The sequence below is a fragment of the Lolium rigidum genome, chromosome 2, assembly GCF_022539505.1.
Source record: "Lolium rigidum isolate FL_2022 chromosome 2, APGP_CSIRO_Lrig_0.1, whole genome shotgun sequence".
Lineage (NCBI taxonomy): Eukaryota > Viridiplantae > Streptophyta > Magnoliopsida > Poales > Poaceae > Lolium > Lolium rigidum.
The window spans coordinates 65,413,739-65,432,134 of record NC_061509.1 but is presented as its reverse complement, the minus strand read 5'-3'; the positions used below and the strand labels follow the sequence as shown (position 1 = coordinate 65,432,134).

The 18,396-nt window shown below is 45.6% G+C and overlaps 2 protein-coding genes across 2 annotated transcripts; one reads left to right on the top strand and one right to left on the bottom strand.

Annotated features, from left to right (window-relative positions):
* The first annotated feature begins 2,540 nt into the window (after window positions 1–2,540).
* LOC124691860 (protein STRUBBELIG-RECEPTOR FAMILY 8-like) lies at window positions 2,541–7,960 on the top strand. The gene is made up of 15 exons (XM_047225138.1): window positions 2,541–2,591; window positions 3,041–3,112; window positions 3,196–3,261; window positions 3,335–3,406; window positions 3,566–3,637; window positions 4,254–4,325; window positions 4,418–4,483; window positions 4,565–4,630; window positions 4,714–5,039; window positions 5,676–5,923; window positions 6,196–6,467; window positions 6,560–6,695; window positions 6,805–6,944; window positions 7,031–7,187; window positions 7,513–7,960. Coding segments are annotated over exons 3-15 (1,788 nt in total). The 5' UTR covers window positions 2,541–2,591; window positions 3,041–3,112; window positions 3,196–3,259; the 3' UTR covers window positions 7,672–7,960.
* Window positions 7,961–8,028: 68 nt separating this feature from the next.
* Window positions 8,029–9,923, bottom strand: LOC124691859 (lycopene beta cyclase, chloroplastic-like). Its single transcript, XM_047225137.1, has one exon. The coding sequence runs from the start codon at window positions 9,783–9,785 to the stop codon at window positions 8,322–8,324; it is 1,464 nt and encodes a 487-aa protein (XP_047081093.1). The 5' UTR covers window positions 9,786–9,923; the 3' UTR covers window positions 8,029–8,321.
* Between the last annotated feature and the right edge of the window lie 8,473 nt (window positions 9,924–18,396).

Sequence of the window (18,396 nt, the reverse complement as noted above, 5' to 3'; positions counted from 1 at the left end):
GCACTAGACTAAAATCCCGTGTGTCCTCGAGAACGTTTGGTCATTATAAGTAAACAAACCGGCTTGTCCTTTGTGCTAAAAAGGATTGGGCCACTCGCTGCAATTATTTCTCTCGCATTTTACTTACTCGTACTTATTTCATCCGTTACATCAAAACCCCCTGAATACTTGTCCTGTGAGCATTTACAGTGAAACCTTCATCGAAACTGCTTGTCAACACCTTCTGCTCCTCGTTGGGATCGACATTCTTACTTATCGAAGATACTACGATACACCCCCTATACTTGTGGGTCATCACCCACCAAAATTAATAATAACATAAAGAGAGCTAGCAGAGTATTCCCCGGAAGTTTCATGTTGCCAAATTAAAGAATCACACTTTTTTGAGTATGAAATACTAGAGATAATCCCTACTCGTTGGATCTTCTTCGTCGTGCTGGCATGCTCAAATGCAAGCACGCCTCTACGCCCATGACTGTGACAGACAAGCTCACCAGCACCGATGGTACCCTCTTGTCCCCGGAGGAGGCTACCACTTACCGCAACATCGTTGGTGGTGTTCGGTACTTGCTTCTCACTCGCCCAGATTTGTCTTTGCTGTCAACAAGGTCTGCCAGTTTCTCAGATTCCTCGGCATCCTCATTGGTCCGTGGTAAAGAGGATCTTGCGCTATGTCAGTATGATGGTCTCTCATGGCTAGCACATTCGACCTAACTCCTCAAGTCTTCTGTCTGCGTTTTTTGACGCTGAGTGCCGAAGATCGGCGATCAACGGGGGCCACAACATCTTCTATGGGTCCAACTTGATCGCTTGGAGTGCTCGTAAGCAAGCCACTGTCTCTCGGTCCAGCACAGAGTCAGAATATAAGGCTCTTACCAATGCCACTGCCGAGATCATCTGGGTTGAGTCATTACTTCGGGAGTTGATGATCAAACAGGAGCGTCCGCCTGTTCTATGGTGTGATAACATTGGAGCTACATACCTATCCTCAAACTCAGTCTTCCATGCTCGTACGAAGCACATATTAGTTGATTACCATTTTGTCACAGAGCGGGTGTCTCAGAAGCTTCTACATATCAAGTTCATCTCCTCCAAAGATCACTCCAAAGATCAGCTTGCTGACATCTTCACCAAGCCGTTGTCGCTACCTTTATTTGACGCATATAGGCGCAATCTTAACTTGTTAGATACCGTTAAGATTGAGGAATGGTGTTAGACAATATGTAACTGTAGTCTAATAGTAGTTGTTAGGGACTCTACCCTAACCTAACCATGTACATGTAAACCTCTCTATGATTCCATTATAAATACAGGAGGGCACGCTATCCAGCGCGCGGGTCATCCAATCTTCCAACCAATCTAGGTTTATTATACAGCTCATACCATTGCTGCATTAAGAGACCGAGAAATTTCTCCCAAAAGTAAGCATCAGGGTAGAGCCATTCCATATTTGGGCAATGGTTTTATTCTATCATTAGAGATCACATATACCTCAAAAAATTGTGCAGCTGAAGGGGAGGTACCAAACCAGGATGTTGACGTTTTTATCTACATGATTGATCAAACTTTATGATGTTTGAATTCAACCAAACCTTGGATGCATGATAGTTATTCACGGAGGGAGTAAAAAGGGATTGATGCTTAAAAAAAGAACGAAGGGGATGTACAGAAGCAAAGCCTGCGTGGCCGGAAGCAACGGGACTATGCGAAGAATCATCTCGGAGTGAGTTAACAACGTCCCTCCTCAGTCAAACACAAAGCACAAAATGACTGCGCTAGAAAACGCTTTCGCCCACGCCATTAGCGCGAAGCATCAGCTTTGCTTCGTACCTGCTGCCTCACCTCACCTTCACCTGCTCCATTTTTTGGTCAAATCGAAAGCGCGGTTCGGTTTGGAGCGAGGGGGAGAGATAGAGAGAAGGGGAGAGCGCAATCCAACAAAATTTAAGACGCGAGCAAGGGGAATACAGCCTTAACTGTGGCGACCCCATCTGCCAGACTGCCACGCCGCATCCAAATCTGCTGCCGGAAGGAAGCAAGGCATAGGCATGGCGTTTCTCTCTCCCCTTTTCTAGCTGTTTGCGCCGCGCACAATAGCTGTAGGTGAGTGGGAGAGAGAGAGAGAGAAAGCATCGCCCCGCCCCACTGGCGGCCGCGCCCATGGTGATCCCCGTGCCCGTGTCTGTCCCAGCCTAGCGGGGAAGCACCCAAGAAAAGCTTGTCAGCCAGTCAGGGCCGAGACCCACGAAAGAAACAAGAACCGGAACTTTGCTGCTCTTGGGGGAGCCATGGCGGCGCTGCCCGCCGCCGCATTGGCCGGCCTCCTCGTCGCCCTCGCGGCGGCGACGGCGGCGGCCACCACCGAGTCCTCCGACGGTAAGCGCCGCCGATCCCGGATTCTTGGTAGTTTGGTAGCAGTCTCTCCTGTCGGTGTGATTAATGCTCCGGTTTCTTGCAGCCGCCGCCCTGGGGAATCTCTACACCTCCTGGAACAGCCCGTCGCAGCTGGCCGGCTGGTCCGCCAGCGGCGGCGACCCCTGCGGCGCCGCCTGGCAGGGCGTCACCTGCACCGGCTCCGGCGTCACCGGAATGTACAGATCCTTGCATGGCTTCTGCGCTTGATTTGCTTTTTTTTTCAGTGGATGCATCATGTTATAGGTCGATGTCTGATGGCGAGTTCTTTCTTGGCCGGTGATTGATTTTTACCCAACTTCTATGTTTGTGGAAGTTGATCAATGCGTGTTTAGGAATTCCAATGCTCTTAGCCTGAGAACAAATAAGAACTCTTGAGTCTTGACTTTGGGTCCATGCCGTGGAAAGCGACCGCTGTTTCTAATCCTGACGTCTTTTTGTCTCATGCCGTAAAATGGCCGTTTTCTCAGTTGCCCTGTCAACTCCTTCCTGTAAATATAGTCGCACCAAACTCTATTTGGAACATGCTTTGCCCTTGATTCTGTTCCCTGTATTTCCTTCATGTGACTGCAAAATTCATCGCATAAAACTACTCGCTTTCTTACCAAGTTATTCTTCTTGTCTGCAGTAAGCTTCCTGGGACAGGGCTGAATGGTTCTCTGGGCTACGAACTCTCCAATCTATACTCACTGAAAACATTGTAAGAGCTTTGCAACTTGGCTATACACTATTCTTGGTTTTCCTTCTGGGCACTTTATTGATTTTCCGTGTCGTTACTTGCAGGGATTTGAGCAACAACAACATTCGTGGCTCAATTCCTTACCAGCTGCCACCAAATCTCACATATATGTATGTGCCCTACCTAGTTTAGTCTGTTCTGTGTTTATTTGTGTCCCTAATTTCACTCTAAATGCTGACGCAGGAATCTGGCAACCAACAATTTCTCTGGCAATCTTCCGTACTCCATATCCAACATGGGTTCAATCGAGTACCTGTAAGCTTACTTTGATATTTTCTTATATGCACGAGTATGAATGTATTAGCATTTTCCATATGTTCCTCACAGCTTTGCTCGTCTTATATGCCCAAGTATGAATGTATTAGCATTCAGTTTTGGTAGAAATATGTGATTCAGGTTAACCTTTCTATGCAGCAATGTCAGCCACAACTCATTGGCTCAACAAATCGGGGATTTATTTGGAAACCTCAGTTCACTTTCAGAGTTGTAAGGCATCCTGAAAATTTTCTTGTTATTTGTGAACCCTAGATTTATAAAGAACCTGATTAGGCAGTTCTGCTATCCTTGCGCTTTTAGGATACCTTTCTCACACCGAAACACCTATTCTTCTGGAAACCATATAGCTCAAACTTTTTTGAACAGTCTAATGTGAACTTTTAAAGTCTTATTATTATTATGTAGTAGTACCATAAATATTTTTCTTGCTTCACAGTTCATATGGGGAAGCAAGACATAGTTTGTTAGTAGTTATGTTTCTATCTACTAATCCAAATGATGCCATCTCCATTGGAGATAGAAAGGGAAATACTAGCAGATTTGGTGATTAGAATTGGATTCTTTTTTTTATATGTTTGGTATTCTTTATAATACAATACCACCATATAGTGAATGTTTCGAGTATTTTCCCTCAGATAAGTTTCATAACCTCTAATAACCCTTCAAGGTAGTATTATTCTTCAAATGCAATCTAAGCATTCCTCCCTACTGCTGAGTATCTCAAATGTGCAATGTTCACAAATAGTTACCTTTTGGTTGGTACTGCCGTAAATACTCCTCCCTTGGTTTCATGAATCCATCTTATGCTATGTATACTGCATTGCAGAGACATATCTTTCAACCAATTGACAGGGGATCTTCCCAATTCTATTGGCTCTCTGTCAAATCTTTCTAGCCTGTAAGTATTCAGTGATTTCCTTCAAAGCAAAGTTTGGCATTTGTGTTCAAAATTTTCAGGTCCTGGTTGCTGCATTCTAACACATTTTGCAGTTATATGCAAAACAATCAATTAACAGGCTCTGTCAATGTTCTCGGTGGTCTAGCCCTTACTACCCTGTAAGCGACTTTTCTGGCAACCATTTAACTGATTTTGTTGTTTGCTTGCTAAAATATTAACCTGGTTTATCCTTTAAACAGAAATATCGCAAACAACAATTTCACTGGCTGGATACCACAAGAAATCAGCTCAATCCCAGATGTGACGTATGTCCCAAAATCTTTTACTGCCCTTTTTATGAAGATCCTTATTGAAACATTCGAATGACCTGTTGCAATTAAAACTATAGACTTGGAGGCAACTCATTCACCAACGGACCTGCTCCCCCGCCACCACCTTTTATGCCACCACCCCCGAGAAGGCCACGCAATCGTCCTAACAGTGGGGGAACTGGAAATGCTCCCAAAGGCTCTGAGAGCTCCACTGGTCAAGGTGACAAGAAGCAAGGTCTGCAGAAAGGTGCACTTGTGGGGATAATTGCTGGCTCCGTACTTGCTGCCTTGATTGTACTTCTTCTTTTGGTATTCTGCATTCGCAATGCTCGGAAAAAGAAGGATGACAGTAGCAGCGAATACAAAGATTTTGTAGGTCCACTATCAGTGAACATAGAGGAAGGTACTAGACTTTCTTATCCTGGCATTTTTTCTTGTTCATGTATTGTACTTGTATAATCTTATGCTATTTGTCAATCAGCTGACATATTACCCATAGTTGAGTGCTGTTTCATTGGTCCTGAACCACACAATTTAGATATCGCTAATGGAAAGAACACTAGATAATTGAGTTGTGATCATTGGTAGAGCTTGGCATATCTGCTTTTGCCTGCATAACACAACTTACATGGCACATTATGTTTCATGAAACCACACAATTTAGATATCACTAATGGAAAGAACACTAGATAATTGAGTTGTGATCATTGGTAGAGCTTGGCATATCTGCTTTTGCCTGCATAACACAACTTACATGCCACATTATGTTTCATGATACAACCTCCAACCTCCAACATTGAGGCATATCACTCTGGTTTCTGTGGCAGGACACTAAAACTAGTAGTGGAGATCTTGAAATCTTGGATAGTATGCAGTATGCACTCAATAGATCTAATCGAACGGCAGTGACAGATAACTGTCAACCCTGCCCTTCCCCAGTTTAGGTCCTTTCATAATATATGGCATTTTTATATGAATTATTGCAGACTCGTCAGTCATGATTCAGATTTTCACTTCTATCTGTGTTTTGGTTTTGTAGTATCTAACAGGGAAATCCCAGAGCAGGGACTTGAAAATACAGCTATGAAAGCACTGCCTGCTGAGAAAACGACTCCCGAGAGGGTTTATGGTAAAAATGGTTCTATGAGAAAGGCAAAGGTTCCCATAACTGCGACGCCCTACACTGTTGCTTCCCTGCAAGTTGCAACGAATAGCTTCTGTCAAGATTCTCTTCTAGGCGAGGGTTCACTCGGTCGTGTTTACAAGGCTGATTTCTCCAATGGAAAGGTAAAATATGCTTACTGTCGTATAGCATGCATGTGATATATAACCAATGCGGAATTTAGCAATGCGTTCCTTGTTATTACTTGTGACCCTCAAATCTGCGTGTGACTGGATCAGCTCTGTTTCTATTTTTATCCAATTCAGGGTACAAAACTATTTATGCATATGAACTTGATGATCATGAATATGGGTGATTATTTTATGTTATCATTGTTAATAACCCTTTTTACTCTCTCATTCTGTGTCTTGCACTGAATTCTGTCCCACCATTTCAGGTTCTGGCAGTTAAGAAGGTAGACAGTGCTGCCCTATCCTTGCAGGAAGAAGATGATTTCCTTGAGGTTGTATCAAGTATGTCACGGCTTAGGCATCCAAACATTGTGCCACTTACAGGATACTGTGTTGAGCATGGGCAAAGGCTTCTTGTTTATGAGTACATTGCAAATGGAACAGTGCATGATATGCTGCACTTCTCTGATGAGATGAGCAGAAGGCTTACATGGAACATCCGTGTGAGGATAGCACTCGGCACTGCTCGGGCACTAGAGTAAGAGTTTTGAATCTCTAAAACATTTTCAGTCTTTCTGAAGGTTATAGTGGACGAGACATAATGTTAATCTCTTTCAAACCTTCTCATAGATACCTGCATGAGGTGTGCTTGCCTTCTGTTGTTCATAAAAACTTCAAGTCCTCAAACATCCTACTTGATGAAGAGCATAATGCACATTTATCTGACTGTGGGCTCGCTGCCTTGACACCTAATAATGAGAGGCAGGCAAGTATCATACACAAATACATTTGTCAAGCATCGAGCTGGTTCAAATTATGCCATGTTTGGCACCTGTAGATGTAATCTGCACTGACTACTTTGCTTGTTATTCCAGGTTTCTACCGAAGTTGTCGGCTCATTTGGATACAGTGCCCCAGAGTTCTCCATGTCAGGAATTTATACTGTAAAGAGTGATGTGTACAGTTTTGGGGTTGTGATGCTAGAGCTATTGACTGGAAGGAAGCCACTAGACAGGTAAGCCCTCTAGATTCTATTCTGGTTCTGGTTTGTTGCACTTTATAAATAGTGAAATGACCTTGGGCGTTTTTTTTTTTTTGCAGTTCTAGAGAGAGATCAGAACAGTCTCTTGTTAGATGGGCTACACCTCAGCTTCATGATATTGATGCACTTTCTAAGATGGTTGATCCAGCATTAAATGGAATGTACCCTGCCAAATCGCTCTCCCGCTTTGCAGACATAATTGCACTCTGTGTTCAGGTACCCTCTTTCTTTGAGACAGATATTCAGCTATGTGTAGTGGCTAGTGACCCATTACCATGGTATTCTTCAAGAAATTATAAAAGAAGAAAAAAAGCTTGAGTAATGTCTTGCAGAGTTTGTAAGGATTATTGTGTTCTAACAGTACATAATCTGATTAATATTGCAATTTCTAAATAACCTGATCCGTTGTTGGGTTGTGTCGCTCAACAAAACAAATTCATGTATTTCTTAGAACTGATTCTTGGCTTAGTTTGCCTCATGTATTAACTGTCAGGATCATATCCTAATCCGTAAGAACTGTTCGTGCCATTTCTTTGTGCAGCCGGAGCCAGAGTTCCGCCCTCCCATGTCTGAGGTTGTCCAGCAGCTTGTGCGCCTGATGCAGAGGGCTAGCATAGTGAGGCGGCAATCAGGGGAAGAATTAGGGTTTTCGTATAGAGCTCCAGAACGTGAAGGAGATGCGAGGGACATTTCCTTCTAAGCATGCTTTCTTCTATGGCACAAGTGCAAAGAAGGTCGGAGGAGAGTTGAGTTTATTGTCAAGAATGATTGCATATGAACTAGAAACATGAGTTCAGAAATTTGAGGATCAAACGAATGGGTGAGAAGATAATTTTGGGTATTGAGATTGTTCAATTATGTTCATCCTTCTCTTCTTTTTTTGTTTGGGGTAGAGTTAAACTGTGGATGAAACCCGTGGCATGTATAGTATGTTGGTCGCTGGTAGAGAAAAGAAATGATAATGCTCCAAAGGATAACTTTCTTTGATGTCAAACAAGTATATACAGTACTACCTTTCACTTGGCAGTTCACTCCATCCTGCTGAATGTTCTCTCTCTACGGTTCTGGAAATATTTTTCATGACAGTATAATACATGGAGTGTCACACTACCTCAATATGAGCTATACATGTTCCAATATGTGGCAGCAGCAAATGTTGTTACATCTCCCTGTTGTAGGCCCTAATTAAGCTGCTGTTGCCGCTCTTTAAATCCTTCCTCTTTGGAAACAATGATAATAAATACACTTGTTGGAGAAAAGCTAAGCCAAAATCAGAGATCCCCTGAAGATCTTAGAAATGCAGGTAGGTAGATACATACCCTCTACAGTAATAGGGAGGGGAGGCGATGATCACCTATCCTTGTCCTGTATCAAGTTGCCTACCATCTTGGCAAGAGGCAGCGTGCCCTTGGCCATGATCTCGAGCTTGGAGGTGTTTGAAGCGTGCGCGAAGAGGGAGAGGCCGAACATGAGGAGCTCGGGCAGGAAGAGCCTGGAGGAGAGGAAGCCGTGCCAGTAGTGCGGCTCGAGGTCGAAGAATGCGTTGAAGAATCGGCGCGTGCCCGGGAGGTCGAGCTTGAGCAGGACGTCCATTCCGAAGCAGAAGAACTCCCTCTGCCTGCGCCTGTCCGTGGGCCACAGCTCCTTCCACACCTCCGCGGCCAGAGCGTCGCCACCGGTAACGCCGCCAGTGCCGGAATCGAGGTACCGCACGATAGCGTCGGCCACGATGGGGGCGGTGGCGAGCGTGCGCGCCACCATGTACCCCGTGGAAGGGTGAACCATCCCGGCCGTGCCGCCGATGCCGACCACCCTCTGCGGCAGCACGGGCAGCGGCCCGCCCATGGGGATGACGCAGCGCTCGTCCTCCTCGACGCTGCGGATGCGTATGCCGAGGTGCTTGAGGCGCGCGGCCATGCGCTCCTGGATGTCGTCCATGGCGAGGCCCGGGCGCGCGACGAGGGACGTCTCCTCGAGGAAGATCTTGGTGGGCGAGAATGGCATGGCGTAGAGGAAGGTGGGCACGCGGCTGTTGCGGTCCTTGATGGCGGACCCCTCGGGGAGGTGCGAGTCGCGCCAGTCCATGAAGAGCATCTTGTCGATGTCGAACGGGTGGGCGTCGACCTCGGCGAGGACGCCGTAGGCGACCTGGTAGCCGGGGTTGTAGGGTTTGGCGTACTGCACGAGGCAGCGGGAGAAGCCGGTGGCGTCGAGGACCACGGTGGCCGGGATGGCGACGCCGTCGTCGCAGATGAGGAGCGAGGAGGCCTCGTTGTGGACCGCCTTGGCGACCTTGGCCTGGTGGAAGGCGACGCCGTGCGCCACGCAGCGGTCCATCATGGTTGACTTGAGCTTGCGGCGCGCGACGCGCGCGTAGGGCCGGTGCAGGGATTTGGAGGTGGCGTCGTCGATGAAGACGGAGGCGGCGGGCCAGACGGTGTCGAGGCAGTCGGTGAGGCCCATGGCCTCGAACTCGTCCACCCAGACGCCGTAGTTGTTGGGCCAGACCAGGCCCGGGGACGGGTCGATGGAGACCACGGAGAGGCCCGCCTCGGCGACGCGCTGCGCCACGGCGAGCCCCGCGGGCCCGCCGCCGACGATGGCCAGGTCGACCGGCCTGGAGCGCGCTGGGTCGTAGCGCGGCAGGTCGAGGGAGAGCAGCTCCGGGCGGTGCGGCGGGGCCATGGAGCGCAGCGCCTGGGCCGCGGCGGCGGCGGTGGACGCCATGGCCCGGCAGACGATCGCGGTGCGCGGGGGCGGCGGCGAGGGGTTGCAGGGGTGGTGGGCGCGGAGGAGGAGGGCGGCGGTGGCCATGGGAGGGGAGGTGGGGGATTGGCCGTGTAATCCTGAGGCGATAAGCTAGTTACTTATCGGAGGAAGTGGGGGCGAGAGAGAGCTCAGTCCAGGCCGAGGGCGGAGCGGTGTGGTGGGGGAAGCAACAACCACTGCCGTCCGTGGCGTGGCGGATTCCACCGGGTAGATCCTGTGAAGCTGTGAGATCGCGTAGAGACAAGAAGAGGTGGAGGGGAAACATTGGTTCCACAGCCGCCGTCCACCACTAGCAGCAAACAATACTTGTCACCCTCCAAACCGTCCAAATTCGGATCGAGAATGAAAGATGAGGATCTATATCTGCCTGAGGGAAGAAGATGCCTGCTAATTTGGTGGGCACTGCACTGCACTGAACGGCCACTCCGTGTCGGGATCCCGGGCATGGACGGCAACTTCAGATCAACATGATCAAAAGGAAAACATGACAATTAGACCCTCAAGAAATTCCCCAAATAAACAGTTTACACCACAGTTCAGAATGGATTGAGTAAAGCACAAATGTAGTGCTCCTCCGATCCATGAAACTTGTCGTGAATTTATCAAAGTTTGATGTATAAACACTCGCTAGGAAGTGTCTACATACATGTAAATTTTGATAAATCTAAGATAATTTTCATGAAACAGAGGGAGTATCAATGTATTGTTAGATCATTAGGCAATTTTCGAGTGCGTTTCGTCGTTGAAGACCGACGGACCGAAACCGCCACGCGTCGAAAGACAGGGACACAATTTAGTCTTCCACGAAACAGATTTCTAACTCCAACTCAATTCACGAAACGTGACGCGAGCAATGCGAGTGGCGGCGGCAACGGAGGAGGAGTGCGCGTGAACTCTTCTATTCTCACCCACTTATAGGAGCTGAAAAAACAGCCCTTGTAAGCTGCTCCAACTCTATCCAAACTATTAATGTGAGACTAAACTTTATCTCCCACACCTCCCAAGCTCCCACCAAAGATGTGCCCTAAGATCTTAAGATTTTTGGGCTACATGATCTGATTTCCTTGGTTGCAGCCCATCTACATTCAATATGTATTTTTTTCGTGAAATAGCATATATTAATATCGTGAAGATACCAATTACACTCAGACTCTGCAACAATGCATTGCCCTAGCGGCATTACATATGCACACACAAAAAATCGGAAGACGAATTGCTATAAAAAAAAGTCCTGCTATAGTGATCCATTTCTTGTAGCAGCATAAAAAACACCACCGAGGCAGCACCATAAGTCTAGCTTCTCCAAAATCGATGTCTCCAAGAAGGGAACAGTGCACAAGCGCCATCATCGGCCAATCAAAGATCTTAGGTTCTCACCATGGAGAAAAATCCCTACTCCCCAAAATAATGCATTCAACAAGGCTATTGTTAGACACAAGTCACACAACCAACTGAGACTATACCTTGGATTTTCATCCTTGAAGGTAGAACTTTGAACTTCTATTGTACTGTCGCCCCAACTTATGAAGCTGCTACTCCCATTCACAAATCACCAAAACCAATTCATCATCGCCACAAAAGAGTCAAATCACCATCGCCACTCCCCACATCTCGGTGTCCATGACATTCTCGGCCAGCTAACTTCACCATGGAACGAGAAAGCATGCACCATGATGGTAACAGCCGGCGGAGCCTCGCAACGCTGATGCATGTAAACTGCATACATGAACTTTGTAGTCCATTGTCACAAATTCCAACTTATTTGCATGCTATTATTTGTTATAAACATGTTTTGCATTGATTTTTGGGGATTTTTCAATGATCCCCTTAATTTGGTTTATAACTCTGTAGGACGAGAACACATATTTTGCATATTTTAAAGTTTCAGGTCCGATAGACTAGGATTTTTCTAGAGCATTTATATCGAAGGAGAAGACCCTTGGCTTTTGGAGCAGCGGAGGTGACAAGGGATTAACTTGTCAATGCCTACAGATTGTAGACTTAGGGTTTCGTGGAAAGTAGAGGGGAAGTAGATCTCGAAGGTTTCAGCCGAAAAGGTGCTCGACTAAAGATTACGGTGGTTCTGTTGATAATAGATTCGATCCCCTCTTTCTCCCACGGGTCCCCTTTATATAGGAAGTGGAGCCGAGGCTTTTCGTGTCGTACAAGTTACAAATTACAAGAGGCTTATGGGCCTTTCCTATATTGCTATCGTATTCCTGTTACATCTCTACTTTCCTTATACAAAGTTCTTTGGGCTTCCAGCTTCTCAACCTTCGGGTCCATGGGCTTCCCGTCCTTTACAGATAACCCGGGTACCTTAGTCGGCATGCCTGTTAGGCATACCTATGTCAGTAGCCCCCGAGATTTTGCTTGAATCGTAGATTGGAGTAAAATCTCCATCATAAAAATCGCAATATACTTTTACCATAACGATTATTTTACTCAATGTATATTTTGTTTACAGGGATATTGATAAATGAGGCTGGTTCATCTGACGGACCAGGTACCAGTTAATTTCTCTTGTGGCAAACCCGCATAAACCTACTTCAAGCGCGAGTCCCTGGACTCGAACCCGGGATACTGCCGTAATTCAACATGCGCAGCTTAAGGACTTATCATTATCGAACTCCAGTTTTTATTTTATCGAGTACCCAACGCGTCCGTCAGGATTTTTCTTCACATCTGTTGATGTGGGTAAAGTGGGAGAACGCATTCGGGTGCGATGCCACGCCATACAGGATGGATCCTGGGGTCTTACCTTCACACTCTTTTTTCGAGTAACGGCATTCAGAGTTATAACCGCGGCGGACGCGCTCTGAGAATATTTTGTCGAGTGCCTTTATTCGGCTGATGGAATACCTCATTCCTTCGAGATGACATATTTATATTGAATAATATCTTGATCTCCCGATGGGAGTACATGACGAGTTACGATAATTTCTTCGACTGCAGTTTTTTATATTGTCTTTGCACACGTTTTCTCCTTTTTTATCGGGTGCACGACCAGCGCTCCCGATGGGAGTAGCCCCCAAGGCTACAACCTAGTGTTTGCACTTGGTTGTAGACTCAATTTCTGTTATCCACTTACTCTATTTTTATCCTTCAGTCGCACTTGTTGTTTCCTCCTTCTGTTTATTTCATCGAGTGCGCGACCAGCGCTCTCGATGGGAGTAGCCCCAGAGGCTACAGCCGAGTGTTTGCACTTGGTTGTAGGCTCAACTTCTGTTATCTTGCCACTATATTTTCATCTTTACCTCTTATCAGAAACTTTGTTCAATGTTTCTGATAAGAGTAGCCCCCGAGTATGTGAACAGGTGCTTGCATCTAGACATAGGCTCCCGAATTTTCTTTAACTATGTATTACTCTAACTCCCAAAGTTTTCTTCCCATTATATTCCGATGCACCTCTCGAACTTTTCTTACTGTGATGTCACTGCTGACGATAGCCACGTACCACCACCTTCGGAAGGCACTACTCCTGACGGTCCACAGTTCCATGGGTCCAAAAACTCTGCACTTCCTCCACGTCACGTTAGTGGGGCGCCCACGTCCTCCGTAATTTCTGGCACGAGCACAGTAACATTCCCACAGTAAATTTGGAGTGAAAAGACCATTTACCCCATGAGGACATGGAGAACTCATGACCTCTTCTTTTCACATCCAACGGCGTTGGTTCATCATCTTCCTCTTATAAAATCTTAGCCTACTCCTCGTTATTCCCCTTCGCTGTGCCGCACATATTTCCTCTCTATTCATCTTCCTCCTCGAGCACTTTGCGCACACACCCTCTCCTTCCTTTCTGATTCTTCCACCGCACTTCCGCCATGGGTCAGCGCTCCAAGCAATGCAGGAACCGCGCTCCAAACACCGAAGAACGCGTGGAAAAAGCCAAGATCTCCGGATGGGAAAGGTCGAAGCTATCCGCGCAAGACAAAAAGATGCTGAAGAGAATGGGCTTGCTCAAGAAAGACGCCGTGCAGATGCCCGAAGATGAGAGCTCTCCCCATCCTCCTATCGGCTTTCGGGTAACTTTCGTTGACTTCCTCATTCACGGCCTCTATGCTCCTGTTCATTAATTCCTCCGAGGCCTCCTTTTCATCTATGGGATCTAGCTGCACCAGCTGACCCCAAACTCTCTCCTCCATATTTCCATTTTCATCACCCTCTGTGAGTGTTTCCTTGGCATCCACCCTCACTTGGGCCTATGGAAACGCATCTTCTATCTCCGGCGCAAAAACTCGAGGAATGTCACCTACAACGTGGGTTGGGTTATCATTTGTGTTCGCTCGGAGGCTGGATATTTCGACGTCAAGTTCGCTGACTCCGTCCAAGGCTGGCGCAGAAAGTGGATTTACATCAAGGACGAGTCTACTGTTGCTCAGGAGTATGGACTTGCCCCCTGCTGGCGTGTAGTTGACGTGGGAGTTAGAAATCTTTATGGTGTAACTTTTCTTCAGTTCCCTGGCAACGGCGCCAGAAAACAGTCTTGATGCGCGTAGATGACACGTCCGTTGGGAACCCCAAGAGGAAGGTGTGATGCACACAGCAGCAAGTTTTCCCTCAGTAAGAAACCAAGGTAATCGAACCAGTAGGAGCCAAGAAGCACGTTGAAGGTTGATGGCGGAGGAGTGTAGTGCGGCGCAACACCAGGGATTCCGGCGCCAACGTGGAACCTGCACAACACAACCAAAGTACTTTGCCCCAACGAAACGAGTGAGGTTGTCAATCTCACCGGCTTGCTGTAACAAAGGATTAGATGTATAGTGTGGATGATGATTGTTTGCAGAAAACGATGAGAACAAGTATTGCGATAGATTGTATTCGATGTAAAAGAATGGACCGGGGTCCACGAGTTCACTAGAGGTGTCTCTCCCATAAGATAAATAGCATGTTGGGTGAACAAATTACGGTTGGGCAATTGACAAATAGAGAGGGCATGACCATGCACATACATGATATGATGAGTATAGTGAGATTTAATTGGGCATTACGACAAAGTACATAGACCGCTATCCGAGCATGCATCTATGCCTAAAAAGTCCACCTTCGAGTTATCATCCGAACCCCTTCCGGTATTAAGTTGCAAACAACGAGACAATTGCATTAAGTATGGTGCGTAATGTAATCAATAACTACATCCTCGGACATAGCATCAATGTTTTATCCCTAGTGGCAACGAGCACATCCACAACCTTAGAACTTTTCGTCACATCGTCCCGCATTTAATGGAGGCATGAGCCCACTATCGAGCATAAATACTCCCTCTTGGAGTTAAGAGTAAAAACTTGGCCGAGCCTCTACTAATAACGGAGAGCATGCAAGATCATAAACAACACATAGGTAATAGATTGATAATCAACATAACATAGTATTCTCTATCCATCGGATCCCAACAAACACAACATATAGCATTACGGATAGATGATCTTGATCATGTTAGGCAGCTCACAAGATCCGACAATGAAGCACATAAGGAGAAGACGACCATCTAGCTACCGCTATGGACCCATAGTCCAGGGGTGAACTACTCACTCATCACTCCGGAGGCGACCATGGCGGTGAAGAGTCCTCCGGGAGATGATTCCCCTCTCCGGCGAGGGTGCCGGAGGCGATCTCCTGAATCCCCCGAGATGGGATTGGCGGCGGCGGCGTCTCGGAAGGTTTTCCGTATCGTGGCTCTCGGTACCGGGGGTTTCGCGACAAAGACTATATGTAGGCGGAAGGGCAGGTCGGGAGGCGTCACGGGGGCCCCACACGCTAGGGCCGCGCGGGCCCCCCGGGCCGCGCCGCCCTAGTGTGGCGGCGCCCCGTGGCCCCACTTCGTCTTCTCTTCGGTCTTCCGGAAGCTTTGTGGCAAAATAGGCCCCCGGGCGTTGATTTCGTCCAATTCCGAGAATATTTCCTTACTAGGATTTCTGAAACTAAAAACAGCAGAAAACGACGAATCGGCTCTTCGGCATCTCGTTAATAGATTAGTGCCGGAAAATGCATAAATATGACATAAAGTATGCATAAAACATGTAGATATCATCAATAATGTGGCATGGAACATAAGAAATTATCGATACGTCGGAGACGTATCGGCATCCCCAAGCTTAGTTCCTGCTCGTCCCGAGCGAGTAAACGATAACAAAGATAATTTACGGAGTGACATGCCATCATAACCTTGATCATACTATTGTAAGCATATGTAATGAATGCAGCGATCAAAACAATGGTAATGACATGAGTAAACAAATGAATCATAAAGCAAAGACTTTTCATGAATAGTACTTTCAAGACAAGCATCAATAAGTCTTGCATAAGAGTTAACTCATAAAGCAATAAATCAAAGTAAAGGTATTGAAGCAACACAAAGGAAGATTAAGTTTCAGCGGTTGCTTTCAACTTATAACATGTATATCTCATGGATATTGTCAATGTAAAGTAATATAACAAGTGCAATATGCAAGTATGTAGGAATCAATGCACGAGTTCACACAAGTGTTTGCTTCTTGAGGTGGAGAGAGATAGGTGAACCGACTCAACATAAAAGTAAAAGAAAGGCCCTTCGCAGAGGGAAGCATTGATTGCTATATTTGTGCTAGAGCTTTGGTTTTGAAAACAAGAAACAATTTTTTCAACGGTAGTAATAAAGCATATGTATCATGTAAATTATATCTTACAAGTTGCAAGCCTCATGCATAGTATACTAATAGTGCCCGCACCTTGTCCTAATTAGCTTGGATTACCGGGATTATCATCGCAATACACATGTTTTAACCAAGTGTCACAAAGGGGTACCTCTATGCCGCTCTGTACAAAGGTCTAAGGAGAAAGCTCGCATTGGATTTCTCGCTTTTGATTATTCTCAACTTAGACATCCATACCGGGACAACATAGACAACAGATAATAGACTCCTCTTTAATGCATAAGCATTCAACAACAGTTAATATTAAGAGATTGAGGATTAGTTGTCCACACTGAAACTTCCACCATGGATCATGGCTTTAGTTAGCGGCCCAATGTTCTTCTCTAACAGTATGCATACTCAAACCATTTGATCATGAAAATCGCTCTTACTTCAGACAAGACGAACATGCATAGCAACTCACATGATATTCAACAAAGGTGTAATAGTTGGTGGCGTCCCCAGAAGCATGGTTACCGCTCAACAAGCAACTTATAAGAAATAAGATACATAGCTACATATTCTTCACCACAATAGTTTTTAAGGCTATTTTCCCATGAGCTATATATTGCAAAGACAAAGGATAGAATTTTAAAGGTAGCACTCAAGTAATTTACTTTGGAATGGCGGGGAAATACCATGTGGTAGGTAGGTATGGTGGACACAAATGGCATGGTTATTGGCTCAAGGATTTGGATGCATGAGAAGAATTCCTCTCAATACAAGGCTAGACTAGCAAGGTTGTTTGAAGCAAACTCAAGTATAAAAGGTGTAGCAAAGCTCACATATGAACATATTGTAACTATTATAAGACTTTACATTGTCTCATTATTGTTCAAACACCTCAACCAGAAAATATCTAGACTCTAGAGATCAATCATGCAAACCAAATTTTAACAAGCTCTATGTAGTTATTCATTAATGGGTACAAGGTACATGATGCAAGAGCTTAAACAAGATCTATATGAGCACAACAATTGCCAAGTATCACATTATTCAAGACGTTAAACCAATTACCACATGCAGCATTTTCTGTTTCCAACCATATAACAATGAACGAAGCAGTTTCAACCTTCGCCATGAACATTAAAAGTAAAGCGAAGAACACATGTGTTCATATGCAACAGCGGAGCGTGTCTCTCTCCCACAGAAGCATGATGGATCATATTTTATTCAAACAAAAACAAAAACAAAAACAAACAGACGCTCCAAGTAAAGTACATAAGATGTGACCGAATAAAAATATAGTTTCAAGGGAGGAACCTGATAAATTTGTCGATGAAGAAGGGGATGCCTTGGGCATCCCCAAGCTTAGATGCTTGAGTCTTCTTTAAATATGCAGGGATGAACCACCGGGGCATCCCCAAGCTTAGAGTTTTCACTCTTCTTGATCATATTGTATCATCCTCCTCTCTTGACCCTTGAAAACTTCCTCCACACCAAACTCAAAACAACTCATTAGAGGGTTAGTGCATAATTCATATATTCAGAGGTGACATAATCATTCTTAACACTTCTGGACATTGCAAAAAGCTACTGAAAGTTAATGGAACAAAGAAATCCATCTAACATAGCAAAACAGGCAATGCGAAATAAAAGGCAGAATCTGTCAAAACAGAACAGTTCGCAAAGACGTATTTTAAAGTGGCACCAGACTTGCTCAGATGAAAATGCCCAAATTGAATGAAAGTTGCGTACATATCTGAGGATCACGCACGTAAATTGGCAGATTTTTCTGAGCTATCTACAGAGAGGCAGGTCGAAATTCGTGACAGCAAGAAATCTGTTTACGCGCAGCAATCCAAATCTAGTATTGGCTTTACTATCAAAGACTTTACTTGGCACAACAATGCAATAAAATAAAGATAAGGAGAGGTTGCTACAGTAATAACAACTTCCAAGACTCAAATATAAAACAAAATTGCTGTAGTAAAATAAACACATGGGTTATCTCCCAAGAAGTGCTTTCTTTATAGCCATTA

What these genes read in the sequence shown, in the direction of transcription:
- LOC124691860 (XM_047225138.1), top strand. An exon ending in CTGTCAAATCTTTCTAGCCT is followed by an intron (nt 4,326 to 4,417) that starts GTAAGTATTCAG and finishes CACATTTTGCAG; the next exon opens with TTATATGCAAAACAATCAAT. An exon ending in CACCTAATAATGAGAGGCAG is followed by an intron (nt 6,696 to 6,804) that starts GCAAGTATCATA and finishes TTGTTATTCCAG; the next exon opens with GTTTCTACCGAAGTTGTCGG.
- LOC124691859 (XM_047225137.1), bottom strand. Translation starts at nt 9,785, where the DNA reads ATGGCCACCGCCGCCCTCCTCCTCCGCGCCCACCACCCCTGCAACCCC.